This window comes from Ambystoma mexicanum, chromosome 9, assembly GCF_040938575.1.
Source record: "Ambystoma mexicanum isolate Mex_15411 chromosome 9, UKY_AmexF1_1, whole genome shotgun sequence".
Classification (NCBI taxonomy): domain Eukaryota; kingdom Metazoa; phylum Chordata; class Amphibia; order Caudata; family Ambystomatidae; genus Ambystoma; species Ambystoma mexicanum.
The window spans coordinates 1,115,036,432-1,115,057,200 of NC_090931.1; the positions used below are offsets into that span (position 1 = coordinate 1,115,036,432).

At 46.6% G+C, this 20,769-nt stretch overlaps 1 protein-coding gene across 5 annotated transcripts in view; it reads left to right on the forward strand.

Annotated features, from left to right (window-relative positions):
- The window catches only part of CACNB4 (calcium voltage-gated channel auxiliary subunit beta 4), a 1,461,524-nt gene that overhangs the window by 1,390,678 nt on the left and 50,077 nt on the right, over positions 1 to 20,769 (forward strand). For all 5 annotated transcript variants that reach the window (XM_069616452.1, XM_069616451.1, XM_069616454.1 and 2 more), the window contains one exon: positions 7,115 to 7,300. In XM_069616452.1, coding sequence (XP_069472553.1) covers positions 7,115 to 7,300 — 186 coding nt within the window. The remainder of the gene's footprint in view (positions 1 to 7,114; positions 7,301 to 20,769) is intronic.

Sequence of the window (20,769 nt, forward strand, 5' to 3'; positions counted from 1 at the left end):
GTAGATTCTGTATCTGAGAGGGTGTTTTCGTAGTCATAGATTCTTCTGATTGCATCGGCATATCTGTCTGGATGTTGGCTTCTTATAGAGTATTCTGTAGATGCAGTGTCTGATGAGGGAGTTTCAAAGCTAGTTCTGTTGGGTTTGTTAATTCTATCTGAGTCTGCTTCTTTTGAGGCACGATTTGAGTATCTATCGTCAGTTGTCTGTTTTTGATTCCTCTGTTCAATGTGTAGTTCTTCATACCTTGTGGTTGCTTTGTCTTTTGGTTTGCTTGGTATTCTTGAGGATGTTGATGCCCAGCATGAGAAGCCTAATTTGTGTAGTTGTTTTCTTGTTGATATGATGAGTTCTTGGTTATTTTGGTCTGGGAGCTCTATGACGATCTTATCCAGGTTCCGGTCGTCTTTGAAGGTTATCAGAGCAATATCTTTTGTTGTGAGTTTGTTCAGGCGAGGTATTACGCCAAAGAGGCGTAGTAGGTTTGTTCTATTTAGAATTACCGGTTCTTGGTTTTTATTTGCATTTTCAATATGGATTTCATATGTTTCATTTTGTCGTAGTGGATTGACGAATATTGGTCTAGTCTGTCTGTGTTGACTGTGATCTTGTGGTGGTGTTGTTATCGAGGTCGACGAGATTGAATCATACGGTTCATCTCTGGTTGTGAGTGTTGAGATGTTTTCCATCGAGATCATTGAGATTTCTTCTAGGGAGATTTCAGTAGAATTGTCTTGATTTTGGTTCGATTGTTGTTCAAGTATTGAGGCGTATTCGTCGATTATTATGTAGCTTGTCTGAATTAGTGGTTGTGAAGATTGTTGATTGTTTTCTAGTGGTTGTTCTTCATGGGTGGTGATGTCGAGCAAGTCCTCGTCAATCAGCGATTGTGGCAGGGTAGGTTGCGCTAGTTTGGGTTTTATCTGGGTTAGCTGAACTTGAATGCTTTGTGTGTTGACAGCTGTTTGTTTCTTCTTTGATTGATGCGCGATTTGGGTATTCTGGGTTATATTTCTTAGAAATGCTCGCGAGCCCGTTTGTCGTTTTTTGTTATTTTTCTGTTGGGTTCCTTTTATTTCGTTCGTTGTTTTTTCTTTTTCGAAGATTTGAAAGTTTTCCTTTGGATTCTTTGTTATGTTGCTTGAGATAATGGTTTCTGTTTTTTTGTTAGTATTATTTTGAGGTGGTTCTTTCAGTGTTTGTTGGGCAAAATCTGTAATTGTTTCAGGTAGTGGTTGTATCTGAGTTGGGGGTTGTGATGGTTTTGAAAGCGGCGAGGTTTGTAGTCGTTGGTCGTTGGGTCTGGTTGCTTGTTGCTGATGGTGTTCTTTAAGCATCTGTAGTAATTCTCCTGTAAGTTTTGTTTTTTCTTGTCGGTCTCCTCTTGCGATCTCTGCTAATCTTTGTTGCCACCGGTATGTCTCGTCTGCTTCTATTGTCAGTCTTGATTCCACTGTCGAGACAAAGTGTTCGATGTGTATCTGTTTTGAATGGATTAGTGCTAAAAGGGTCGCTTGATCTTTTATTGAATCTTTCAGGTCTTCTTGTAGTTTCAAGAAGGGGATCATTGATTGGGAGAGTAATGCGATGAGCATATTTTGTAAGTCCAACATTGTTGTTGGGATTCTTGGGTGCATATCTTCTTCATCTTGTACATGATTGTCGTTTTTCTGTTGTGGGTCTTTTGGTTTTTGGTTCTTGATTATTGGGTCTGGGGTATAGTAGGATTCATCCGAGTCATAGTTGAATCGTGATGGGACAGTTTTACGTTCATCCAATTCTGGTTGTCGTTCCTTTTTCATCTGTTTGTTTTGGTTTCCATAGGGGATGCAAGGGGTTGAGGTTGATTGTATTTGAGTTATTTCTGTTCGTTCTCCAAGTACTTCTTTTGTTTTTTCTGCAGTAGACATGATGAATTCTATTTCGGTGGTGTCCAGTGATAGTTTTGGTAGTTTATTTCTTGTTTTGGATGTTGTTGGTTCCACAGTGCTGGCGGATTTGGCGGAATTGTGAGTTTTAAGCCATGCAAGGCGGGCTAATCTTGCTTTTTCTTTTTGCTTCAGTTGGTCTGGTGTTGGGATTGCTGGTTTTGTGGTTAGGTCTTGTGTTCGTTCTGTTTGTTGGCTGGTTGCGGTTAGCTTGGAGGCGACAGGGTCAGCTGTGAGTTTTGGTTCTTGATTATTAGTTATTTCCTGAGGGTTGCTGTGTATTTCGTGTAGTTTCTCCGATTTCATGGATTGTTGATTCTGGATTTGTTTGTCTGATATTAAGTCCTGTTTTGTGGTCGTCTGCATCTGTTTGGTTGTAAGTTCGATGGGTTCTTCGTTGCTGGTTGCAAGGTTTGTCAAGGTGTCTTGTATCCCGTTGTTTAAGGGGTCTTGTTTTGCGAGCTGGTGGTTTGCGTTCGGATCAGTTGATGAGTTGGTCAGTTGTTGTTCTAATTCGAGTTGGGAAGGCAGTAATGATGGCGCGGACATAATAGGTTGTCCAGGTTTGGTAGTGTCTGAGCTGTTTAGTTCAGATGAGATTATTTGGTGATTTTCTACTGTACTGTGTGAGTCTACTGATAGTTGGAGTTCCACTGTGCCGACGGATTTAACGAAGTTGTTGGTTTTCAGCCATGCAGTTGGATTGGCAGTTTCTAGGGTTTGGGCTCTGGAGTCTTCTAAGTTCTGTTTATAGTCTGAACACTGTGTCAGGGACTTTGGAATTTCTTTGTACAGTGTCACTTTCTTGAAGGATTGTTCCAATGTTAGCTGTAGTTGGTCTCTCTCCGTGGTGTTATCGGTCGCGTTCTTAGTTGTTTGTCTTGTTTTTGGACGTTGAGTTGGGTTTTGTTTATTAGTGCGAGTTGTGGCCATTGTTTCCCGATTGTAGAATGCTAGGCTTAGGTTTTGCAAGATTTCTGTTTGGTTTGTCAGAGTGCTGGTCTCCTTTTTTTTTTTCTTTTTTATCGGGTTCGCTTTTAGGATCCAAGGGACTAACCCTTTCGGTCTCCTGGTTAGCAGTGGCTGCGAAGATGTATCCTTGTTTCGGTTTTCTCTGGTGGATCAAATTGCGCTTTCAGGATCCAAGGGTCGAACCCTTTCGGTCTCCTGATCGGTTATTTCGCGCAGGTGAGTGTTTGATTCGTCCTTCTGTAGTGGCGCGAGTTGCGCTTTCAGGATCCAAGGGGCAAGCCCTTTCGGTCTCCTGGTCAGCAGGGGCTGCGTAGGTGTATCCTTGTTTCGGTTTTCTCTGGTGGATCAAATTGTGGTTTCAGAATCCAAGGGTCGAACCCTTTCGGTCTCCTGATCAGTTATTTTGCGCAGGTGAATGTTTGATTCGTCCTTTTGTAGTGGCGCGAGTTGCGCTTTCAGGATCCAAGGGGCAAGCCCTTTCGGTCTCCCGGTCAGCGAGGCTGCACTGGTGAATCTTCGTTTCGATTTATTGTAGAAAGTCAGGTACGCTTTCAGGATCTAAGGGCGGACCCCTTTCAGTTTCTTGATCAACGAATGGAACGAGGATGTATGGTTGTTTTGTTTCTCTGGAGCGGTTGGGGTTGGAGGATTAGGATCCAAGGGCGAAGCCCTTTCCGTCTCCTGATCGACGAGGGTAACTGGAGATGCCAGAAGTTAGAACGTTAAGTAGCAGGGGCGAGGCCGCAAAAGCGCGGGCGGTAGAGGATTCTATTCGGTGTGAGGTGGGGTGAAGACGCGTGTACAGTAGGCACAGGCAGGCTCCGGCGTCAAAGATGAATCGCTTGGTTACAGGCCAGCTGGTGCGAGCACACGAAGGGACAGCAGGGCTGTCAGCGGTCGCAACTGGGCTCAAGGCGATCAGCAAGTTCAAGGTCAGTGATGCAGGGCGTGGATGGGTGGTAGGCGAGGAGCATGTAACGGGTTTGAGATCCTGCAGGACGGGGAGCGATGCTTTAGGTGTATGTAGCGTGATGAGAAGTAGGTCACTTACACTATTTTGGCTGTCTTTGGCTGTCTTTGGGTGATTCAGTAGGTGGATTTTTCTGGGGGAGGCGCCGCGGAGCCTGCAGAGCCTAAAGACCAAAAGACTCTGCAGCAGACTCCGCGGCCGCTCCGCGGTGTTCTGGGTATTTTAAAGTCACCAGGTGGAAGTAGGCAAAACAAAGGTAGGACAAGAAGCAGGTCCTCACTGGGTTCAGGAGCAAAAAGCTGTAGAGTCCTCTCACAACCGCAACCAAAAGACTCTGCAGCAGACTCAGTGATATCTTGGATTGCAGAACTATTCAGAAACCCCACAGAGCCATTTTTGAAGACCTGCTTGGCCATTTCTGTTTCAAAGACACAATCCGAGTACACACATTTTAGTAAGGGGAAAAAGATAGGCTTGTTGAGAGCCAGCCATTATCATTGGTTGGGAGCCCAGTAACATTTGCTAAATGACAGCCATTGTGGCCCACAGATTTGTGCAGGATCCTGCTGAACCTTTGCTTCAGTCTTTTTTTAAAGGGGCATATTGCAGCTCCCCGGGGCTTCCTCTAACCCAGGACAAGGACAGGGGTCTTAGAGGAGTTAAATATGCTCCCAAAATGAGAAAAGTATGTTTTGCTTGTGGGCATTAGGGCTGGTGGTGATCTGTAAGCTTTGAAACAGATGTGTGGGCTTGAGCCAGGCCTCATGAAACGGCTCGAGCCCAACTCAAACACACCGGCCTGGCTTGAACTTACAGGCCAGCTCCTCAGGTGCTGGCCTGCGAACTCACAATTGGTTGGTTACTTGGCATTGACAGGAGCAGGGCTCTTTGTTGGCCTGGGCTGTTGTTCATGCCTAGTTAAAAAGGCAATTGGGCAACACTGAAGGCCAGCCCAGTGGACACTCCAGGCAGTTTGCAGTGCCCAGGGAATGGCCAAAGTACAACAGCTGGGCAAAGTGGCAAATATTCTTATATTCGTCATGGTAATAGTCCACTTTGCTTTTCCTAAAAAACAATCATATATTGGTTCACTATCCTAGCTACGATTCCATAGCAATACACCAAACTTACTTGACAATACAAAGTCTACTAACCTGTTTAAATATTTTGTGTTTCCCACATGGATTGAAAACCCCTCATTACATTGCTGTTCTTTTTCAACCAATCCTAATAAAGATGTGTTCACAAAAAGAGAGATTTTATAGCTATTATGGGCATTTTTACTAATCAGAATTTGTGCAGTGAGATGGCATTGTTCTTTTTTTTTTGTTAGGTTCTGGGAAAATATATGAATTATATTGATTGTTATCACCTACAAAGATTTAAATCATTCTATTGAATCATTACCCTAACACAAATGTACTCTAATTTAGAATAGTTTATCAGGTCTCTAAGAATTATCTTGATTACTTCTTCAGCCTCCTTTATTGCTGTCTCATCAAGATCTGTATAAGATCTGTATAAGGCAAAACCGGTTGGCACATTCAGTGATGTTTAAATACTCTGCAACGTGCAAACTTCTCACTCATCTATGATTCCCCTAACATAGAAAGACTCTAAACTCTATTGCCGTCTATGTTCTAGTGTTCGTGTTATCTTGGAAGTAGCCATTTGGCCAAAGGCCATGCCCAGTAGCTACGGCCATTGGCTCGGAAGGGCAGATGGCATAGGTTTTTGGCCCAGGCAAAATAGCCCCTGCACATTAGTCCTAGCAGTTGGCTTGGCTTTGGCCATATCATGGCTTGGCTGAGTCCTTTGGCCATGTTCTGCCAAAGAGGCCATTGGGCTTGTCCACTGTCAAAACATTTTTGGTTGGGGGGCTCAGGCATGCCTAGAAAAGGTGTCCAGGTGACATGCACTACTGGCCATGGCTTCATATTCTGGGGGTACCCAGCGCATGGAAGAAGGCAATGATTTTGGAGTCCAAAAGCCATCCCCCGGGAAAATTGGCAGGATTAGTGCTACCAGCAAAGCAGTGGCAACGGAAGGAGCTCCAAAATTATTACTCCCTAATTTAAAGAGGGACCTTAAGGGAACCGTTTAATAAGCAGAAAGAAGTTTTGGTTACAAAAATATATCCCTACCTGTACTCTGCCTGTAAATCTGTCATAGGAAATGAAATGACTGGGCATATAATCTAGCCTACATTTGTATTGCCCACCTTTCCTAGCCCCAGACAAAAAAAAAATAAAAATGGGAACCTCATTGAGGTTTCGTAGAGGGCTCCTTTAAAATAAATCACATGGGTTTGCTTTATAATAGCCCACTGCTCAAAGGTTAACGGATGTAGAGCCTTCTCCTGGAAAGAGGGTCCCTCTTTTGCAATTCACTGTTAACAGTTAAACAAGGTGGAGGAGATGCTAGTGTCTCTAGGGATTGTAGCAGTTAAACAATCATTAGGATATTTGCATATCCACAGTACTTTATCAACAATGCCTACTGACCTTAAGCTCAAAAGAAAGAAAACAAAATCTCACAGAGTCAGACCTACTCAATCCCATAAATATCCTCTGGCGGAGGTGGCCCCCCACCAAACTTCTCACTGAGCAGCCTCAGTGCATTTATGTCATTGAATCCTCCCCAGCAAGACCCTGTGCTAGAAGGTCCTCACTTGACTTAACCAAACCTCCAATCCCCCTCCTGACCCCTGCAAGGAAAACCCATGAAGGAGAAGACGGCTGGTGGTGGATTATTAACCGCGATGGAGGGGATGAGACTGGCAGTCAAGTTGTCTTTTTTTACATTTAGGTTGTACCACTTTTATCAGTGGGAGCTGCCATTATGTTGGTAGTCCAGTCTGGCTATTTCCATTGCCATGCCGCATTTAGTCAAAGTCTTCCTTTTCTCGCCTGACTTTATTGGCTGGGCATTTTCAAAACATAACTAAAAGTCAATTGTTAAAAAGTGGTTTTGACTTTAATAGTTCAACATTAATGTGTATTCATTTTAGCCATTAAATAATTAACTGAATGGCACTTTGAATTGATAGTGATGGGTGCCGAGGAGTCCAGACACCCACTTACAAATGCACTTCTCTTTTCCTCATGGTGACCTTTATTTTCTTTAATCAGATTTGGCTAATATTTGCTATAGATTTTCTTCACATATCTAATAATTCTAAAACACTGAACACTCGACCGTTTTACTTGATATGATGAGATGTCTTTTTTTTTCTTCTTAACAGGAAATGTTTGATGTTATTTTGGATGAAAATCAACTAGAGGATGCCTGTGAGCATTTGGCTGAATACCTGGAGGCGTATTGGCGCGCAACACATACCACTAGCAGTACACCCATGACTCCCCTTCTTGGAAGAAATTTAGGCTCAACTGCACTTTCACCATACCCCACTGCTATCTCTGGATTACAGGTACAATTTGATTTGCTTTAGATCAATAGAGGGAAGAGCTGAAGACCACCAATAGCCAAACAGAGAATGCAAAACATAGCCATTACTGAAGGAACCAGTCTCAGGTTCGCGAATGTCAGCACTGTCATTTATGGGAAAAGTGCAGCATGTCCTGTCGCAGTCTAGCTTTTGTATTTAGTGCCAAGGTGGCACACGGTACATCGCACCATCATGGTGCTGTGCCTTTATCTCTTGATGTGTTCACTCTTGAAAATGTGCCTGAATTTTCACCCCAGGGAATGTGTGGTTCGGGTAGAAAGCCTTCTGCTGCAGGAGATACGGTCCCTCTCCAGTGCTGAGAGCTGGGTGTGCATGGCCAAAATCTGTTAGTGCTGCCCTGTTCGCATTGAAAGGATTTTCCAAATACACAACTCAGCTTTACTTTTGGAGAGGGGAAAGACCACCTTTTTTTTAGGGCCGTCTGTCACAGTTACCCATACATTTTGTTTTTGGGAAGACGGCCATTCAAATGAGTGAGCATCCCATTTACAATTGGGGGTCATTACGACCCTGGCGTTAAGGGTTTAACGGCACCGTAAAAGGTGCCGGCACCGTTAAACCCTTAACGCCTGATTACGAGGTCCCTTTGCGGCTCCAGACCTTAACGGCTGATCTTTGAGCTAATTACTCCATGGTTAGCTCCAAACCCGGAATGAGGCCCACTGTTTTATTTGTCAAAAGAAATAAGTGTCACGGGCCAAAGATTTCAAATCACACCTGTTTAACATCAGGACGGGCAGCTTCCAACCCACTGTTGCTACCCCCCACGGCCGCTCCCCACAGTGTGAGCATATTTGGGGCTTAAGCTGCAACTCGGCTCATTTGGGGGGGATGGATGCACTACTTAAAGCATATGTGAGATTTACAAATTCCAATTAACTTAACACAAAATAACTTAAGTTACCAGTTGCGTCTTGAAACAAGAGCAATATTCATGTGCCTCTTTAAACGCACCATCATTGTTAACATTTGGTTCTGACTCTATAAGTGACACGTGGAACATGGTGATCATCTATGCACACAAAAAAGAGAAAATGTGCTTTCCACCTATAGAAAATTGATGAACAAATTCAGGAAAAGTAATTACTGAACTAATGACCTTTTCCAGTCAAGCACTGCAGCTTGATCGTCTTACATAGATTGTCACTCATGACAGGCACTCCTCTTTGGCAGTGACCTGTTCCTTGGCTTTGCCTCTGTACTGGTGCTGCCGGCAGGTGACTGACCGGTTGTACTTAACCCCTCAGTGCTGCTGCTTATTATTGTAGCAGAGTTGCACCAATGTTACGCATGCACAGGAGTAGCAGGTGAGCATGGCCAGCACAAGCAACCACGGTAGATTGTCTCCTCCCAACTCATGGTTACCTTTGAAAATGGATATCTCGCATTGCCTTGACCACTTTAGTCATCAGGTTTGTGAATAACAATGAGGCAGCACAGGATGCAGAGGCACTGGCCAGTGCACACGGCAGGTGCTTGTTATATGACTACGACTGACAGCTAACAACAAAGTTGCCAAAATACCACCACATAGACTGGGGGTCAGAAATAAGTGCTAGCACTGTGCCCTGGCAAACACCCCCACACATGAAGCACTGGTGCCATTTTACTATGAGAGAGATTGAGTAAATTGGGTATTTGATTTCGGTAGAAGAAATCCAACCAAAGGCCAACACATTAAAAGGGCAACATCCAGGACCACAGGTTTATGATGGTCGTGTCCTTTTTGGACCTAACAGAATTGCAGTCCACGTTTGTGACGATATTCGCAGATAAGATGTGGTTACAATTGTCAAAGAGGCTAAGATATTTTTCTTTACCAATGTTGCCCCCTTATGATTTGAACAAAAAGATATGTTGTGACAGTGGGCACTAGTGGGCATGGATTGGGAGCTGCACACACACTTTGATAAAGAGTTAGCTTACTTCATGTTTTATGACTCAGAGGCATTATTGGGGTATGCCTTTTGCTTCAACATAGGTGTTGCAACATTTCACGGTGTACTTGTGGGACAGAACATGTAGTTTAAGAACCTGACCATAGGGCACTGTTGGCAGCAGGCTGTGCCATGAATCTCCAAGCACAGTCGTCTAGTTTGGCATCTAACATGCAATTTCTGTAGTACACCATGGAGTGCATGTCTAGTGTGGAGAATGCCAAGGCAGCTTTTTTTTCTCTAAGATGGCTGTTCCAGCAGAAGCAACAGATCATGATGTGGACTTTTTGTGGATGAGTTTTGAATAGTGGCAAATATCTAACGAGGTTTGCATCTTACATGTTTGGCGAAAGAGTACCACAACCTTTCAATGACATTGCAAATGAGCTGAGTGTTAAAGATGCATTTGATGGTAAGAAAAGGCACAAACCCTTTTCTCAAACAATGTTACCAGAGTTTACAGAACGCTAGTAATCCATAGGGATTTCGAACCTCTGCTCATATGGAGTCAAAGGACACAACGGCATTACACAAGGCACTGCACAGAGCCTCCAGTATCTGCCATCCCTTTAGGAGCACCGCACGGCCAAGCTACATACAATTGCCCAACATATACATCATAACTTTCGGGGCAGTCTAATAACGCCCGCACGCTATCTATGGAAGCTCCTGTTACCTCAGTTATAAGCAATGCCAATTGCTTTCTTATGCTGCTGCCACATCTCAGACTGTTTCTTTATGAACTGCTCTGTGCTATATTTGGTTGTGTTACAATCTCTGCCAAGTGGGACTACTTCAGTGTATTGTTTGAGGGTAGCCAACAGAGGAACCTGAATCCCCTGCAAGTCTTGAGGCACTCTACAGCTAGGATAGTCATAGGCAACCCAGGCAAGAGCATATCACCTTGGTTCTTTGTAAACATCATTAGTTTAATTTGTTAACACTTGCCTAGGAGGCACTGATCGGCAGATCCCCACTCTATCTGAAGGCAAAGGTTGCCTGGTACTTTCCTGCTTGCTCTATTAAATCTGGCAGCAAAGGCCTGCTGGCTCCCCCACGCTTCTGGCGTTCAAGGGCTATGGTTAAATCGTTTCAGGTTTGGGCTGCCCAAGTCTATAATTCCCTTCCATGGGATCTGAACCTGACCAATGATCTACTGTGCTTTAAATGGAAAATGAACACTCTTGGTTTCTAAAACTAAAACTGGGATCTTAATCCCGCAGTTCTTTGATGCCCGAATGGTTGTAATGGAATTGAATGAAATGATAATTTCTCACCTCTGCAACACTGTTCTGCCACAGTTCTCTTAATCACAACACACTTCTCATAAGCACAACAAAGATCCTCCTATATGTCAGCTCTGGTTCACACAAATCCATGCATCCTCTTCCTCCTCACTCTGTCAGGTTTTTACTGGCTATTCTTCTAATAGCGTTTCTGAAGCTGCGTTCTTTGTGTATCTCTTTCAGTTTCATAGGGAACCATATTTCCGCTTTCTTCCTAGTACTTGCAATGCCTTTTAAATGGGTTTTAGTTGATTTTCTTCTTTTCCTCCGGGCTGATGTCGAGGAATATACACGTGCAAAATGTGTTAAAAACGTCTCTCTCGTGATTGTCGCTTGGAGGTTTTGCCATGACGTTTGATTATTTAGCTGAATGAAGATTGCTGATTGTTGGCTCTTCCTGCAACGGAAGCAGTTAACACTTTGATCTCTAACTAGAAACGTAATTGGATGCAAAGTTCTATTGACTTTAAACCATCTCTCCAGAAATCTGTCTAAAGAAGGAATTTCAGCCACAGCCATGGACACACCGGACAGGGATTGGGCAACAGAGGGCTGATTTAAACCACAATCCTTAACTTGAAATAGCATCCGTGTTAAAATTGCAGTTTACACCACTAGATTTAAATATCAAACCATGGGGAGGGGGGTTGAATTTCTACTCAGTAGGTCCAATTCAATGGTTATTAATCATGTCATACCAGTTCTCAATGTTTACCCTTTGTGCTTCCCATAAAGCTAGTTACCCTGCTGCAATTCTGTCCATGTTGAGTAGACATCTTTGTACAGGACCCCCTGCACTACATAAAAAGGCATGCAGGGACCTACTGCCTTTATTGCAGGGAGTCTGTCAGCTGGAGGAGCTGCACCGTGTAATGGTGGTGGGAAACCCAAGGAGGTATATGGAGCTCCTCCTCCATTTCCTCAAGTAGGGTGTTTTTCAGGGTAGAAGGAATGAGTCATTCATGTGGGAGGGACTAACGTCACAGGCAGACTCCCCCCCCCCGTCCCCCTGCGAGAGTGGCCGCGATCGGTGGAGGAGCTGGAGAACTTTACTAAACTTCTGTGAGAGTCCTTAAGAATTTTAGTGGGTGACTGTTCCCAGTGAAAGAGCCAGAGAATCTAAGTGGGTTGCTGCAACCTGTGAAACAGCCTGAAAACCTTAGTCAGTTGCTGCACGCTGCAGGAAAACTTGAGAAACTTAGTACTCTGCTTCGTACTGTGGGAGAACATGAGAACCTTATTGAGTGGATGCGTCCTAAGAAAGAACCAAAGAAACCTAGTGGGTGACTGCATCCCATGAAACGACCTGAGAACCTTAGTGGGTGGCTGGGCCCTGTGAAAAAGTATGAGAACTTTATTGGGTGGCTCGCCCTGAGGGAGAACATGAGAACCTTAACTGCTTGCTGCACCCTGTAAAAGTGCTAAAGAAACGTATTGGGTGGCAGTACCCTGTGAAATAGCTTCAAAATGTTAGAGAATGGTTATGCCCTCTAGGAGAACATGAGAACTTTAGTGGGTGGCTGCACCATGTGGGAGAAAATTATAGGTTTGGAGCAGTGGTGTGAAAATGAGGCAACACAAGGATTTGAAAATAATATTCGGAGTACAGTCATTGGCATGTGTAAGTCAGCATGTCAGGGACTCTCAGTAACTACTACAGCAATCTGTGTCCCATCCACAAGCACCATGAAACAACCCTGCTGCACTTTTCAGTGTATGACACATACTGGGTAAGAAATCATCGTCATCACCCAAGCTGGTATGTTGGCTACGGCTAGATCATTCACTGCAAGGCTTTTCGTGCTGTGTCATGGCTGCAAGTCCAATGTTTTCCTCAGGTGATGGCAGCAAATAGATCAACAAGGAAAGCACTGGGACAGGGGTCATGGGAGAGTCACAGGCATTGAGCCAATGAACATGCAGCAGCTGGTGTGCAGGCACGCCTCCTTAGCACTACCAGGAAGTACACTCCTTGATGACTTCTTAACGGGAGTCATCCCCTCAAAATGTGCTTTGCTACTAAAGAAATGGAACTCCGTGAATGATACCAGAGCTCCATTCCTGCTTTGTCCGCCTCGCTGAATCTCCCGGCTGCTGCTCCAACTCCACAGATTCCTTTGAAAGCTATCTGTATCTTCCCAATGATGGCTCAGTCTTTGCAGGCACCTTCCTTCTTTTCCCCTGGCAGACTGCAGGCTGGGCAACATTGCACTGCTGCTGCATTCGCAGAAATGGCTGCCGGATTCTTCCTGAAACCCACCCCCAATGCACACTTTATGAAGCAAGTCGTGATCAGTAAAGAGTCTTGTTACTATCCTTCCAGACTAAACTTGTGTTTTTGGGGCACCAGTCCTGACAGATTGCAAAGAAACCGTAAACACCATGGAAGCAGCGAGGGAGGACATAACAGTGGTAGCAGACGATCAAGTGGCCGGATCTTTGGAATTGACTAGCAGCCCATGGGATACTATGAGTTAGACGCTGGGGACATTGCTCCAGGAAAACAAGCAACTCAAGATTCACGTTATGGCCATTTAGAAACAAGTCCAACAAGGTATATTACCCAGTGTGGGAGGAGCCTCCGATTCAGCGTTAACAGCACATCTGCCATTGCGCAAGAGGTACGATGGAGCATCAGATAAATACCAAACTGTTGTCAACCAGGACCAAATCTGTTTTTTGTATCAACCCCTTGCTTTTGCCTCTGATCAAGCAAAGGTGGTCAGCATACTTAGGGCCTCATCACGATTTCGGTGGTAATGCGGCGGTTTTTCCGCCGGACGTAAATAGCGCTAACGCCACGGTCCCTGGCGGACAATCCGCTAAATCACGAGTTATCATGCACGCGCCCCGCTCCATGGCGTTATCGCAAATAGCGCAAACCTTTAAATCTGGCGCACCGTGCGCTACCGCCATATCGCACTCATAGCGCGTGCTTTTAGCGCGCGGGAAACGCGTCACTGCCGGAACGTGAAACAAAGCGGCGGCCATCTTGGAAATCACAATCCGTCGAATATCACAGCCCCTGGAAGCCATCCACGCCATCCAACCCCAAAACATGTCTCAGGAGCTCACTAGGGGCAAGACTGCCCTGGACAGGGTGAGAAAGCCCAAATTCAGCAACCAGGAGCTAGCTGTACTGGTGGAGGTGGCTGAGACACACCATGAGGAGCTGCAGCAGCGCAAAACAAAAGGCCAGAGCAGAGCACAAATCTGGCGCAACATCAGCCAGAGGGTCACTGCTGTGGGGCGCGTGCCCCGGGATGGGGAGGATTGCCACAAGCGCCTGAACGACCTGCGCATGCGAGTCCGCGGCATCCTGTCACAGCACAGGAGTGCAAGCAGGGGCACTGGAGGAGGGCCACCACCACCCCCACCCGAACTCACGCCTTGGGAGGAGAAAATGAGTGCCCTGATAGATGTTGGCACCATCGAGGGCATTGGTGGAGCGGAGGCAGGCACTGGCATCGATCCAACTGCAGGTGAGTCCCACCCCCGAATGCATGCAGCTGAAAGTACCACACATGCAGACCCTGAGTGAATGAATGCGAAGAAATGTGTGTGAGGAACTGCATACACCCATAAGTGAGGCCTACAGCCATTGAACCGTAGTGCTGCCTAGACGACCCTGCACGTGCAGTGCATGAATGACAGGGGTAGGGGATAGACATCCATGGCCATAGGACAGCTACGTAGAGTTTGAGTGTGCATGAATACACCCCCAAAACCCTAAGCGCAGGCCACCCCAACCACGCATGCAATCTTGTCACTGCGACATTCACATGCAGTGTACCTCCATACCCACTCACAACAAGCACCACATGGCGACTGAACAGAATGCAAGGTGAATGCGTGATTGATGTCTTTAATCCCACTAGTTGGCATGAACTGCATCACACAAATGTATGTAGCATTGAACTCAAACCACACCCTATGTGCCCCACAGGCACACGTCAAACCCAACAGGACGAGGATGATGGGGAGGAGGCCACGCCAACACAGCGCCCATGGCAGCAAGCCTCCACCAGCACCACCACCTCACGTACAGGCCGCACAGAAGGGAGACGACCCAGGCCACCCCCCACTTCACCCCAACGCAGCCCTACCAGACGGCAGCACCACCCACATGGCCGCAGGGAGGCCACCGCCAGCTCGCCCCAAGCCACCAGACAGCCCCGATGCAGAGGGACTGAGCTGTGGACCGGAGCCCGACGTGGGATTCACGCCTCCGCATGCTCATCATGCTGGAGGACAGCATTCACCCCGAAGCAGTGACGCAGAAGGTATGGTCACACCACAGGGAACCCCAGGGCCTGGCACACAGCAAGCACAAAGCCCACATGTGCCTGTGCATCATGTCCGCACACCACAGCCGGACGAGGACACGCCATCATATGGCAGCCCAGAAGACCGGCACTCAGAGCCTGACAGCCCAATCCAAGCCGGTGCAATGTCCCCATGCAGCCCCCCCACTACAGCGCACAAGTCGCAGGCCAGCACATAACACACCAGGGGTGCCCTTCATCACAGGGGCAGCAGTGATGGGCCGACTCGACATTATTGAGGCCAAACAGGCCAGGGTGGAATCAATGGCCAAGGTGCAGAGCCGTCACATCAAGGCTGTCAGTGCATCTATACGGCATGGATGCAAATACATAGCGCGTGACAATGCGCGCACACGCAGAGTCGTCGAACAATGTACCGCTGCCATGACAGGATTTGGACAACGAGTGAGGGAGTTGAGTGAGGCAGTCTCAGCACTTGCTGAGCAAACAAGGGAGGGAAACAACCTCATGCGACAGCACATGCAGGTCGCCGCTTCTGTCCCTTCAACATCAACCACACCCACGGAGGGTTCCTTCGAGCCATCTCCTAGGCGCTGGTCTATGCGCCACCTGAGGGCACGCACACCAGAGGGGCCCGTAAAAGGAAAGCGCCCACGACCATCTTAGTGGTGCATGGCATCGTTGTTGGTGCCCTGATAAGACACATACACCTATCTGCACAGTTGAGGGTAGTTCACTGGGGGGAGGGTGGATTGTGTGCTGGGTGTTCACTGGGGGTAGGGGGGATTGTGTGCTGGGTGTTCACTCGGGGGAGGGGGGTTTGTTGGACTGAAAATAAATCACGTTTGAAAAATCACAATGCATGGACAGTAGTGATTGTTGACAAATCCAATTTAATGTTGAAGTGACATCTGTTCAATTTACCCATCACCCGTTTCAAAAAAATGCATCAATCAATCCCTGTCTGGCCAACCTACCCTCCCTCAGCCCAAACCTTTGTGCATGTGCAACATCTTCTGGCACGTCATCACCCTCACTCCCATCCTCAGGTGGCTGCACATGAGCATCAGGGGGCAGTGGCACATTTCTGCGACAGCAAATGTTGTGCAGCATGGCACATGTCAGTACAATTTTGCCAACTTTTTCTGGTGCATACATCATTGCCCCTCCCGTGCGGTCGAGGCCCCGGAAGCATGCCTTCAGCAGTCCAAATGCTCTCTCCACGCAGATCCGTGTATGAGCATGGGCAAGGTTCTATGCCCGCTCCGCTGCCATGTGTGGATGGCGCACAGGGGTCATGAGCCACGTGTACTGGAGATATCCAGAATCACCTGCAGGGGAGAGAAAGCCGGTATGGGGACAAGGTAAGTCCAGTGGGTGTACAGTGCTCTGTCATCAGTGTCAGTTTGGCATAATTGTCATTAGGTCTACAACATTGTGGATTGTGCTGTTCTACAGGCACAATTGAATCAATGAGGTACTCTCAACTTGGTACGCCTATATTTCTGGATGTAACAGTACTCATTCACTTGTCACTGGGTAAGGGGGCCCTTCCATCTACTACTGCATGGCCAAGAGTAGCTGCCTCATGTGTCATTGCAATTCCATTTGGCTGCAGTTGCATTTGCTGGTTGTCACTATTCTGTACTGTTCTCCATGCATTTGCTTGGCCATTCTGGGGACAGTGTTCGTGGGATGTACATTGCCACTACTTAGGCTACTTATGTGTGGTGCATTTGTGGATGTGCCAGCTTATGGTTTAGAATTTCATTACTGTCGGGTGTGCAGGGTGAGATTTCTGTACTGTGTCAGTCTTGGGAGCCATGGTGCTACTCACACAGGAGGCTTTATGGTGGTGGGGCTTCCATATGTCACTGTGCCGCAACATGTCTTTTACATCCTGCATGGGTGTGTTCTGCTGTGTTGGACATGTCCAAGGTTTATCGTGCAAGCTGCTTGAATGTGAATGCTGCAGTAATGATGCTGCCTATTGGGAATAATGAATTTCGTGACAGGCACCATCAGTTGTGGATTGACATGCATTATGGTATACATTTGTACTCACCCAGCAGCCATGTGTTTTGTCCTCGGCGCCTTTCCATGTACGCCGGCAGGGTACTGTTGCGCAGGACCATGGAGTCGTGGCTGGATCCTGGGTAGCGGACACAGCAGTGGCTGAAGGTGAGGTCAGGACCACATGTCATCTGCACATTGAGGGAATGGTACTATTTCCGGTTTCTGTAGGCTGCTTCATGTGCCTGGGGTGGTACGAGTGCCACATGTGTGCAGTCCAGGGCTGCTATTACATTCGGGACTTGGGCAATGGCATAGAATTGACCCTTCAGCTGGTGCACCTGTGCCTGTGTGGCTGCCAATGCCATGTTCTCGTTTACATGATTCAACAGTGCATCAAGCACCTGTCCCAGCATGGCACTGAATGTGGACTGGGCCATTCCATGCATCATGGCAACGGTATGTTGGTAGCTGCCAGTCCCAAGGAATTGAAGCACAGACACGAGCTTCACTAGGGGAGGTACTGCTGTGCTGGTGGCTATGCGGCTGCCAATGTCGCCATGGATTGTGTCCAGCAACTGGGTGATGGTTGCCCTGTCCATCCGATATTCGGTCACCAACTGGCCATCAGTCAGGGCCCAGGGTGTTGGCCTGACCCTGGGGATAGCTGGCCACCTTTCTGGTGCTGCTCTCCTCCTCCTTCTCCTCATCCCCACTACCCCTTCACTCCCAGGGCCCTGGCCTGGTTGGCTGACCTCTGTAGCTCCAGGCGCAGCAGGTAGAAGTCAACATCAAGGCTCCCGGCTCCAAATGGCAGCATTGTGTTGGGGAGGGTGTGTTGTGCATGGGTGGCTCCTTTGTAGGCCTCTGATTTGCATTGGTTTCACCTGGGCCCTTATTGCTGTCTCCTCCCTGCTCCTGCTGGTGTAATGGTGTTGCGGAGGGTGTGTTGTGCATGGGTGGGTCCTTTGTAGGCCTCTGATTTGCATTGGTTTCACCTGGGCCCTTATTGCTGTGGCCTGTGTTCTGTTACCGCCGGCTTCGTGATTGCTGATGTTTTAGCGCGAATAGTTACTGGCGCTTTTACAGCCGACGCTTGTACAGCCGGCTGTACTTGCGCTGGCTGTAATGGCGCCGGCGGTATTTGGACTTGTGATCCGATGGACCCTTAAAATCGGCGCTGATAGCGTTACTGCCGATTTTAAGGGTTACCGCCAAAGTCGTGATGAGGCCCTTAGTCTCCTAACAGGGGACACAGCATTGTCTGCCAACCCATTCCTCGCTCATAACAATTGGTGCTGCAGAATTGTGTGCATATGAAACAAGAACATTCACAAATGTTTGCAAAATAATCAATCCTACTGGGCCAGGAAAGTGCAATTGTTCAAACTCAAGCAAGGCGCTATTAATGTGAGCTCCTATGTAGCCCAATTTCAAGATTAACTGCTGGGTCCTTGAACAACGAACCGGCCTTAATAACCCATTTTAACAGAAATTTGCAAGACAAGATCACGGATGAGGTATTTGCCTAACACACTGTCAATGTTATTGATCTGGCAATCAGTGTGGAGGCAAGACTACAGGAATCAAAAGGAAAAGGAAAGTGAGGATCAGTGAAATCCTGGTATTGGCTGAGAACCGAAGGTCAACCGAGGCACCAGGCTAGAAGTCTGTCTCCACTCAAAAATATGTAGTTAAGTTCCATTCAACGGGCACCTCTAATGGTGGAGAGGGGCCCCACCGCAGGCAAGACAACTTGTGTCTCTATTGCAGGTGAGCAGCTCATTTTGTTTGAGAGTGTTCCGCTCTCCGATTGGGAAACAGCAAGCCCTGTCCCTGAAAGGGTGTGGTGGACTGGGCCAGGAAAGCAAGATCAGCCACCAGTCGGGAAGGACAATGGATGTAAAAAGGCACCTATTTGTGCCTGTTATGCTCCAAGCCCCACTGCAGAGGCAGAGATGTTGTCCATGGTTGATTCAGGAGCAGCAGGCAACTTTATCGATCAAAGGTACACAGGGATGAGCACGAAATAGGCCTTCCCCTAGTGTTTAAGGACAAACCAGAAGCTGTGCGCACAGTGGATAGTCAAAAATGTTGCCATGCCCCAGCATATGTTGGACGAATAGTCTGAAAATAATCTTTGCTCAACATTCAGAAGACATTTCCTTTTAAGTGTTTTTGGCCCCCGAGTTCAAGGTTATATTGAGATTACCCTGGTTAACCTGGCACAATGCAGGTTGACTTGCAAGCATGTGATATTACATTGCCTTGCCCATTTTTGCTACTGCACTGTTTGCCAATACAAAACAAGCAGAAGACAAACTTGGAAGACCACCAGCAGACCAATACTTAGGTTAATGCTGTGCATCTTCCCCAGGAATATCAAGACTGCTTGAACGTCTTTTAGGAGAAGGAAGCTGAACAGTTACCATTTCACAGGAAGTGTATGATTGACCAATTGATCTTCAACCCGGGGTTATCCTGTTGCCTGGAAAACTCTATGCCACTGCCAACCGGAGAAACAAAGACTACATGGATACCTCCAAAAGTGCCTGAGGAAGGTCTTTATTCATCCCTTCATATCACCAGCAGAGGCCCTTCTATGATTCACCAACAAGAAGAATCAGGGAAAAAGACTTTGTGAAGACTACAGAGATCTTAAATGCCAAGACTGTTTGCAGTCACTACTCATTCCATCCTTGTATTAGGTCCGGGATGCTCAAATGTTTAGCAGATTGGATTTGCGAGGAGTATACTCCCTCTTGTAAATAAGGGTGGGCGGAAAGTGAAAAACAGTTTTCAAGACACATCTGGCACAATACAATTATCTAGTGATGCTTTTTCGTCTCTGTAATGCCCCTGCAACATTTCGAAGGTTTGTCAACAAGCTCTTCCAAGACTATTGTGATGGGTTCATGGTGAGCTATCTTGTTGACATTGTGGTTGATTCCCGTGATCCAGCATCTCTCATCCAATATATCTAGAAAGCCTTAAGGAGGCTTTGAAAACATTGTCCATATGGTAAATTCCTAAAATGTGCATTTCATGTGACCTCTGTGGAATCTCTGGATTACATGATTACTTAACGACAGATCCACATGGATACAAAGAAGACCAAAACCATCCGTCAGTGGCCTGAACCTATGAACATCAAGGATACTGTGAAATGTCAGAATGAGGAGACAGACAATTGTGTGCCATGTTGACTATTATTTAAATAAAATCTTTAAGAAAATGCCCATCTTTCCTTACACTAAGGGTTTCACTAACTAACGTAACTAAACAAGGGTGTTAGTCATAAAGTCCAAAGTAAATAGCCTGTCCACCGTCCAAAAAGCTAAGCTATTCTAGACCTACCACTAAGACAAAAACAGCAAAAGACCAGGAGAATGACTCCCTTCTCCTGGGATGCTTTTCAGCACAGTTACCTTTAAAAAGGAATCTTCAAATAGTCTCTGGCTATTCCTTTTAATAGCCTTTTCTGTTCCTTCAAGGGTTCTTCCCAGGCCCTTGTAGACTTCTTCTCTGCACACTTCAGACTCTATCTCTTCACACTGAGAAATGTAGATATAGTCTCTGTTTGACTCTTGCTTATTTGGTACTCTTAGTCTTCTCTAGGATAAATATGAGGACCCCCTGTGCGACTCCCTCACTTTTGGAATTCTGTCCAACTACTGGGACGAGTATGCAAGGGCCCTGAGTGATTTTCAATCTTCTTATATATTTGCCCCTCACTGGGACGCGTATGCAGTGTTTTCTGAGTTATGTACACTTTTCTGATGTCTTTCCCACTCAGTGGGATGTGTATGCAGGGTCCCAGAGTGGTCTTCACTCTCTTTATATGCAAGGTTTCTGAGAAATGTTTACTCTTCTGATATCTTTGCCACTCACTGGGACAAGCATGCAAG